Source organism: Tympanuchus pallidicinctus, unplaced genomic scaffold, assembly GCF_026119805.1.
Source record: "Tympanuchus pallidicinctus isolate F22 unplaced genomic scaffold, pur_lepc_1.0 scaffold9, whole genome shotgun sequence".
Lineage (NCBI taxonomy): Eukaryota > Metazoa > Chordata > Aves > Galliformes > Phasianidae > Tympanuchus > Tympanuchus pallidicinctus.
In genome coordinates this window covers 16,065,079-16,074,357 of record NW_026294813.1, presented here as the reverse complement: position 1 = coordinate 16,074,357, position 9,279 = coordinate 16,065,079, and the positions used below count along the sequence as shown (strand labels likewise).

The window sequence follows — 9,279 nt, the reverse complement described above, 5'->3', positions numbered from 1 at the left end:
TTGTGCTTTTGCTGCCTCCACACAGGTGGTTTGAGGGAAGTGTTGCCCATGCCCACCTCCATCAGCACCTTTACATCACCTTTACTTCACTTCATTTTTTTTGCATTTACATTTCCTTGATGGCATGGGTGAGTCGTTCGATCTTTTTTTCATCAGGGTGGGATTTCAGCTCTGTGACAGTTATCTTGCTTCTAATAACCTCTCCCACCTGCTGATAAGCCATGCTCACTTCCTTTGCTCACTTCCTTCGTAACTTTTCTTGTAGCTCAGCTCACCTTCCCTAGGTCTGATGCCATCAATTCTGGCTGTCATCAAGAGACACTGCAGTAAGTGGGAGCTTCCCCTTGCTGTCCCCATCCTCCTTCAGGGCACATGGTGGATATGTGCTCCACCCACAGGAGCAAATTAGCACTACAACCAGAGGCAAGTCCATTCCATCTGGCAATACTCAGGTACAGGATATTCAGCCTGTCCCCACCAGTGCTGGGTGGAGGAGAGTCTAGCCCAGAACACCATGGCAATTACCATGCAGGAAAATTGTCAGCCTAAAAGTACTGAAACAAAGCAGCTTAACATCAGCCACTGAGATCTTTGGGTCTCCAGATAGCAGATCTTTCTTATCTCTCATGTGGAGCACATCATCATTCTGCTCCAGTGCATTTTAAAAGCACACACCCTGTTACAAAACCAGACACCTCTTTGGCCTTATTTCTTATACATGTAAGGAAGAACTCACATACAGAATTCTCTGCGAAAGAGCCCATTCTTCCACAGTGCACTGACTGGCTGACAGCACAGCTTAGTCTCTTCCATAATATTTCCATGGCTTTTCCTAAGCTTCCCTAGGAGGGAGCAAAAGACTTTCAAGCTGTGTTGTCTCCCACGCAGTGAAGGATAGTTCCCATGAAGAGAAGGATAGTTCCATAATTGCTGGCTCCCAGTCACATCATTTCAATGTCTGATTGGTCCTTGCTGACCTGCATCCCCTGGATCAGCCTTGTTCATGGGTCCATCCTCAGTTTGTTGAGTGCATTGCATTTTCCTCTTCATTTTGCATGGTAATGTTAATCAGTGAATGATAGGTTTCAGGGAACTCTCTTGCATGTGATCAGGCAAAGCTTTGTGGCAGTGCCCCTATCACATCCCTTGGTCTGTTGCCTGGTGCTAAACATGATCCATCCCTCCATCTACAGTCACTTCAAAGATGGGCTTTCATTGCTGTGATTGAGGTTGGATAAATGTTTTGGGGGTGGAACTAGATTATTTGAGGTCCTTTGCAACCTGAGGCATACTATGATTCTGTGATTATCAAAGTAAACCAAGGGAGCTGGATATCATGGTTGTCTCTGCTGTGAAGCTTTTGATCACTGGGAAGTTTTTGATGTCTTATGTATGGGAAAAATCCACCACAAAAATCCCGGGTCTCTAAGAACGCAGAAGGCAGAAGATACTTTCCCATAAGGTTGTACCCAAAGAGTGGTTGTCAATGGATCCATGTGCAGTTAGAGATCAGTGACAAGTGCTGTCCCTCAGGGTTCAGCTCTGGGTCTGCTGCCCTTCAGCGTCATCACGAGTGACACGGCAGTGGGACGGAGCGCACCCTGAGCAGTTTGCGGATGACACCCAGCCGTGCGGTCGACACGGCCGAGGGACGGGATGCCGTCCAGAGAGACCTGGCCAGGCTGAGCGCTGCGCCCAGGGGAACCTCGTGAGGCTCAGCACATCCAAGCGCGAGGCGTCGCACCCGGGTCGTGGCAACCCCCGCTGCCAGTACGAGCCGGGGGACGTAGGGACAGAGCACGGCCCTGCCGGAAAGGACCTGGGGGTGCCGGGGGATGGCAGCCGGGCGTGAGCCAGCAGTGTGCCCTGCGGCCCAGGCAGCCGGCCGGATCCTGGGCTGCATCCGAAGCAGCGCGGCCAGCGGGGCGAGGGAGGGGATCCTGCCCCTCTGCTCTGCGCTGTGACACCGCACCTGGAGCGCCGCGTCCACAGCTGGAGTGCTCAGCACAGCAGAGACGGGGGCCTGCTGGAGAGCGTCCAGAGGAGGGCCGCACGAATGGTCAGGATGGAGCAGCTCCCTGTGAGGACGGGCTGAGAGCTGGGGCTGTGCAGCCTGGGCAAGAGGAGGCTGAGCGAGAGCTGAGGGCGGCCTGTCTGTGTCTAGTGGGGGCTGTAAGAGAGGTGGGGACAGGATCTTCTGCAGTGTCTGCTGTGACAGGACAAGGAGAAATGATTTCACACTAAAAGAGGGGAGAATTAGGCTGGATGTAAGAAAAAAGGCTTTTATGATCAAGGCGGTGAGGCACCAGAACAGGTTGCCCACACAAATGGTGGATACCTGTTCCTGGAGACAGTGTGCCCAGGTGGCCAAGAGGGCCAACGGCATCCTGGCCTGCATTAGAAATAGTGTGGCCAGCAGGAGCAGGGAGGTGATCATCCCCCTCTACTCAGCACTGGTGAGGCCGCACCTCGAGTGCTGTGTCCAGTTTTGGGCCCCTCACTACAAGAAAGACATTGAGGCCCTGGAACGTGTCCAGAGAAGGGCAACAAAACCGGTGAGGGGTCTGGAGCACAAGTCTTATGAGGAGCGGCTGAGGGAGCTGGGAATGTTCAGTCTGGAGAAGAGGAGGCTCAGGGGAGACCTCAGTGCACTGTACAACTTCCTGAAGGGAGGTTGTGATGGAAAAAGGTCTGGCCTCTTCTCCCAGACAAATAGTAGGACCCGAGGAAATGGCCAGAAGTTGTACCAGAGGAGGTTTAGGTTGGACATTAGGAGAAACTTTTTCTCTCAAAGGGTGGTCAGGCACTGGAATGGCTGCCCAGGGAGGTGGTGGAGTCACCATCCCTGGCAGTGTTCAAGAGGAGCCTGGATGAGGAGCTACGAGAGATGGTTTAGTAGCTTGTGGTACTGGGAATGGAAGGGTGGTTGGACTAGAAGATCTTGCAGGTCGGTTCCAACCTTGCGATTCTATGATTCTAAGGTCAGGCTAGAGGGGCTCTGAGCACCTGATGGAGCTGTAGGCATCCATCCTCCTTGTGGGGGAATTGGTCCAGATGACCTTCAATAGTCCCTACTAACTCAACTTATTCTGTGATTCTATGATTCTGTTCTATGACTGTATGGAACATTTGATCTCTGGCTCATTGTTACAAGAAAATAGCAACCAGAAGTGAGAGCCTACAAGCTGTTTTGCCTCAAGGAGAGCAGGCAAGGCTTTCCTTCCAAACAGAACCTCCATAGAGCCTCGGTCTGGATGGTGGGAAATCCAGACCAGAGCCAGCTCCTGGCTTATTCCTCCGCCTGGTGCCAGCTCAGCACACCTACCTTCTCGGAGTGGCTGGGCACACTTCCCTTCCCCATCGGACACCTCCAGAGCTCCCAGTATTTCCTCGCACCAGGGACTGCCCCGGCAAGGACCGTTCTGGAGGAGATCCTGCGGCTCCCAGCTCGGGCTGGCTCGGCAGATGGAGCTGCTCCCCAAGGATGCAGAGGAATGCTGGGCTCAGACACCGCTTAAAGCAGAGAGCTCTGCGCTGGGCAAGGAGATTATTTCTGCATTTTCTTTCTGCCGGATGGGGAACGAGGGGTTTGTTTCAGTGAGAGCTGAACGACTGTGCCGCACACTGCTTCATTCCCGCAGGTGAGGGGCTCAGAGGAACAGAAAACCCTGGGTAATATTTCTGCTCCAGACGTGATCTGGACTCGCCTGGCTCTAGGGGGGGTGTTTGCAAAGCCACGAGCCAGCAGCGACCACAGTGAGACGAGCTATCAGCTCTCAGTGCAGTACGCAGCGCAGGGACATCAGCGCCCATTCCCCGTGCACAGACCTCCCGCAGCCCCTGGCAATGCCTGCGTCCACGGCCGGTCCCTTCGCGCTAAGTCCTTCTGGCTTCGTAGCTAAGCTGTGCGATAAAGCTGTCCTTCCCTCGCTCCCCTTCTCCGCCTGCGGCGACAGCGAAACCTCTTCTCTCGCAGCAAGTAAGCGCACAGGGAGCGGGGTCAAACGTGAACGGGCAGCCCTAAATTCCAGCACGGGAAGCACTCCGCATGTGCCAGGCTGGAAGGTGGAAACTGATGAGAACTGCGTTCTGCTTGGGGTGTGTTTGGTGTAAAAAAGTCCCACTTCGAGCAGCTGTAGTGGGGCTGGTGTATAATTTGTTCTTGCAGAGCTAATAGAGCAATGGTTTGTTTATGAGTGTAACTTACAGCTAGCTACCTGTGGCTCTTCTGGTCAGAATGCGCCGTATACTCTGCCTGCAAGTGCCTGACAGCAATGCTGTGGTGTCTTTATAATCCTTCATAAATGGATTGTTCACATAATAAACATTCCCTTTAGTTAAATATGGGATTATTTCATGTCAGGAGGTTCTCTCCCCCTGCACCAGGAACAGGCAAACACAGCTGAAGGCTCCTTCCCTGCACTATGAAGCCTGAAAGCCCCGGTTCAGGTATCACATGGCAGGACATGGGCTGAGACCGGGCAAACTCATGCCAGGCGTGCCAAGTGCTCAGCAGTATTGCAAGGGGCAGAGGTGTGTGGGTGCACCAAAGTGTGTGGCTTTCTTTCCCCTGTGTGTTGTGTGCTTCATCCCCTGATGCCCTTTAGCTGCTGTTTAAAAGGGTCTAAAGTCCCGTCTCAGTTTCTGCATGCAAGGGTGGCAGCTATGTCAATATTTAATCTGCACACATTAAGGGCTGCTCGTATCCTCTGGGCTCCTTGTGGAGGACAGCAGAATGGCTGATGTGGCAGCAGCCAGTAAACCAGCCCAAATGAAGCACAAGTATGCCCATGGTCTACTCTGCCCTCCCAACGTATCTGTGTACTGGGTTTGGCTCCTTGAGGAGTACAGGGAAGGGAAGAAAAGGGAACAAGAGAAAAGGGAAGAGAAGCTGTGAGAAGGAGAGCAGAGGAGAGAGGCGAGGCGAGGTGGGGCGAGGGGAGGAAATAGAAAAAAGGAGAAAGTCCTAAAATCCCTTTTCCCCTTTCTCTTTTTCTCTCTGAAAAGCGGCAGTTTGTCTTAGAGAAATCCCAGCTAGCAGGCAGGTTGGGAGGGCAAAAAGAGGAAGGAAGGAGGAAGAAGAAAACTCAAGGGCGGCAACTCAGAGCTGAGTACACAAAAACATCTTCAAAGCAAGGAGCTTGTTTTTCAAATACACCGTGGTTTCGCTGGAAACAACCAGAGCTGAGCCGGGAGCGGGGCCAATCCCAGGGCTGCTGCCAGCCCCGAGCCCTGGCAGCGCGCCCTAGTGCGCATGTAACCCAACCTGCACCCAAACTGCCCCCGTCCCACACCGAGACCGAGAGGCCCCCGACCCACACCGACAGGCTGCCACCTCTTCGGGGCACTACGACCTTTCTTTTTCCTATTCTCTGCAGTCCCTTGCCAAAGGATGGGTTCCACAACAGCAATATTTGCCCGTGATGCTTTTATCCTTTCTGGCTCTTTTTCAGGTCCAAGCATTGCTCACCCTGACAACTTGCTGGAAAAATATCCCAGTGTCTCCTTTTGGTGACAGGGAGGCTGCTGTGATCAATATCAAACACAGTGACCTCTGGTATTTCTGATGGCTCCCTGGGCAGCTAATCATCTCCATATACTTAGTTACTGATGTCACAGTGGTGCGGGTAAATATTCCTGACATATATTGCTGGGGAATGCTGTGCTAAGCAAGATGGATTTCTTTCTTCTTCCCCTCCGTACGCACTGCTCCTGCGAATGTGAGATCCTAAGGGTGCATCAGACCGCACAAATCCCCAGACTTGTGTCATCTGCTCCATCTTCTGCCATTTTTGCTGCCTGCCACTGGATGCTTTTTCAGATGCTGGGATCTTGGCAGCTCTTGATACAGCTGAGCTGTGTGTGGCATTACTGTGCATTTCTCGACAAACTAAGGTTTTTGGCTTTAACATAGACCTGGTTTGGCAACAATTCTAGTCTAACACCCTAATCACAAACTCTGTGCTTACATATCTTCCACCCCTTTTGCAGCATGGACTCTGGCTTGGTGTAAGATATGTGCCCTGGGAGTTACAGGATTTAATAAGGACAAGAAATGGCGGATTGGATGAAGGGAAATATCCTTTTCCCCACGTGGAATGAGATGGGTTGCTGTGTGACAGGAGTGCTCTGCATTCTCTATACACAGATGGGAAAACCTGGCAGAGCAAACATTCCATATAAAAACACAAAAATTTTGATCAAATTGTGCTGTCCAGCCCCAGTCCCCAAGTAGCAGCCCTTCTCCCCAGCCCTGTTCTCTGGGCTGGATGCAACAGGATGCAATACAGTCGCGGCCAGGTGATGGTCATGGGAATTCTGGCATCATCCCACTCCAAAAAAACTCAGTGAGCAGGCTGTGCCAGCACAGAGCAAAGCGAGCTGGAGCCACAGGGCTTGGAGATCCACAAGAATCTAGGGCTGTTAGAGTTAGTTCCTTTTCTTCACTGGTCATAATCCTCTGTTTTGTAAACTAACACAGCAGATGTGAGTGAAGAAGTTTGGAAAGGAGACAGGGAACACCTTCACACAGTATTGTGGCTCTTCCTTCAACAGGAATAGAAAAAATTAAGCAGCAAGGTTCTTAACCAAGGGCTCATGGAAAGTCAGATTATGCACCGCAAAGAAAAACATGACAAAATTAAAAAAGAACAGGACAAAGAAATCTATTGGACCAGAAACTTCACACCGGTGAAGCAGAAGCCATCCAAAGAGTTGAGGCCGATGCTGGGGGCCGTCACGCTGGGCCTCATCCTGTTCATCGCCGCGGTGGTGGCCTGGTGCTACTACACGGTGTCCCTGCGGAAGGCGGAGCGGCTCAAGACGGAGCTGATGGACCTGCGGGCGGACGGCTTCGTCATCAGGAACCAGCACGGGGAGGTGGTGTTCCGGCTGGCGTTCCGCTCGGGGAGCCTGGACCTGGAGTCGTGCTCCAAGGAGGGCGAGATCCTGAGCTGCACGCGGTCGGACCGGGGGCCGCTCAACTTCTTCATCCAGACGGTGAAGCCCAAGGACACGGTGATGTGCTACCGCGTGCGCTGGGAGGAGCTGGCGGCCGGCCCGGCGGTGGAGCACACCATGTTCTGGGAGGACGCCCACTGGTACGGGGGCTCGGAGATGAGCACTCAGCACTGGCCCATCCGCCTGGCGGGCTACCAGGAGCCCGTGCCCTACGTCACCAGCGACGTCTACTCTTTCCGCGACAGCTTCGGGGGCATCCTGGAGCGCTACTGGCTCTCCTCCAAGGCGGCGGCCATCAAGATCAACGACTCGGTGCCCTTCCACCTGGGCTTCAACGCCACCGAGCGCTCCCTCTTCTTCCAGGCCCGCTACAAGGACTCTCCCTACAAGCCCCCGCCGGGGCAGCAGCCCTTCCCCGAGCTGAGCTACCGGGTGTGCGTGGGCTCCGACATCACCTCCATCCACAAGTATATGGTGCGCAGGTACTTCAACAAGCCCTCCAAGATCCCTGCTGAGAACGCCTTCCGATACCCCATCTGGTCCACGTGGGCCCTCTACAAGAACGATATCGATCAGGATAAACTCTTGCGATTTGCAGAAAAGATTAAGAAATACCATTTCAATTGCAGCCACATTGAAATTGATGACATGTACACACAGGCCTATGGGGACTTTGACTTTGACCCTGTCAAGTTCCCCAACGTATCTGAGATGTTTGCAAAACTGAGAGAAGATGGGTTTAAGGTCACTCTGTGGATTCATCCCTTCATACATGTGGATTCTTCAAATTTTGGTGTGGGGATTGAGCGTCAGCTCTTCATCAAGGAGCCGTCAGGGCGGCTGCCAGCCATGGTGGAATGGTGGAATGGCATTGGGGCCATCCTGGACTTTACCAACCCAGCAGCCCGGGACTGGTTCCAGAGTCACCTGCGCCAGCTCCGTCACAAGTACGGCATCTCCTCCTTCAAATTTGACGCAGGTGAGACCAGCTACCTGCCCAAGCAGTTCAGCACCTTCCGGCCTCTCTCCGACCCCAGCATCTGGTCCCGGCGCTACACCGAGATGGCCATCCCCTTCTACGAGCTGGCTGAGGTACGGGTGGGCTACCAGTCGCAGAACATCTCCTGCTTCTTCCGCATCATTGACCGCGACTCTGTGTGGGGCTATGAGCTTGGCCTCAAGTCTCTCATCCCTACAGTGCTCACCATCAGCATGCTGGGCTACCCCTTTATTTCTGCTGACATGATTGGAGGAAACTTCCTCCCCAACAAGACGGATGGAGCAGTTGAGATCCCGGACCGGGAGCTGTACATCCGATGGCTGGAGCTGTCGGCCTTCATGCCCTCCATGCAGTTCTCCATCCCACCGTGGCTCTACGACAAGGAGGTGGTGGAGATCGCGCAGAAGTTCACGGAGCTGCACGAGTCGCTGGTGGCCCCGCTGCTGCTGGAGCTGGCCGGGGAGGTGACCGACACGGGAGACCCCATCATCCGGCCCATCTGGTGGATCTCGCCCCGCGACGAGGCCACGCACCGCATCGACTCGCAGTTCCTCATTGGGGACACCCTCATGGTGGCTCCTGTGCTGGAGATGGGCAAGCAGGAGCGCGACGTCTACCTGCCGGCGGGCAAATGGCGCAGCTACAAGGGGGAACTCTTTGAGAAGACGCCAGTGCTGCTCACGGACTATCCTGTCGACCTGGACGAGGTCGCCTACTTCCTCTGGGTTTCCTAACCGGATCCTCCATCTGCTTTGCTATGGTCTTGTGGATTAGTGAACACTTGATTTGAATGACCTGAGAATTTTAATAGTTTTTGAAGTAGAACTGTATAATTGTTTAAGTAAGAAGAAATATTATCACCTCTCTTAGTGTTGCAATTGCAGTGGAGTAATAAAGCAACATATTGGATGTATACCTTTGTTCTTTCTGTTTGACAGTGTAGTGATGGAGATTCTCCCCTTCTAGTATTTTCTCATCAAGGAAGGCCGTTCACATTATATAAATGACTACATTTGTCTGTGGTTTACAGGCAGTTGTGCTGCAGTTGTTTCTGTAAGATGCTTATTAACCCCCATTTGCTTAGTGGACAAGGCAGTTGAAGCAGAGAACTTTCTTAAAAATAAAATTAAAAAATCCATGATTAACCCAAAGGAGGTGACTTCAAATTTTCAGCCTGTAAATCAGATGGGTGCTGAAGCAGGGTGAGTTTCCATTTCCCATGGATAGGGTTATCCAATATAGCAGAAAGAAGCTTTAGCACTTCTTAATACTGTGGCAATCATCTCCTTTTAATGAAATAAATTACTGAGAAACATGTC

At 52.6% G+C, this 9,279-nt stretch overlaps 1 protein-coding gene across 5 annotated transcripts in view; it reads left to right on the top strand.

Moving 5' to 3' along the window:
* The window catches only part of LOC128074626 (myogenesis-regulating glycosidase-like), a 34,181-nt gene extending 24,902 nt beyond the window's left edge, over positions 1 to 9,279 (top strand). The window contains exons 1-3 of one of the 5 annotated variants that reach the window (XM_052670650.1): positions 3,729 to 3,979; positions 5,454 to 5,627; positions 6,556 to 9,279. In XM_052670650.1, coding sequence (XP_052526610.1) covers positions 6,598 to 8,694 — 2,097 coding nt within the window. In that variant the 5' untranslated portion in view covers positions 3,729 to 3,979; positions 5,454 to 5,627; positions 6,556 to 6,597 and the 3' untranslated portion in view covers positions 8,695 to 9,279. Of the gene's footprint in view, positions 1 to 3,461; positions 3,642 to 3,728; positions 3,980 to 5,007 lie in introns of those variants that run through there. The other 4 variants (XM_052670653.1, XM_052670652.1, XM_052670651.1 and 1 more) reach the window with 4 other exon arrangements.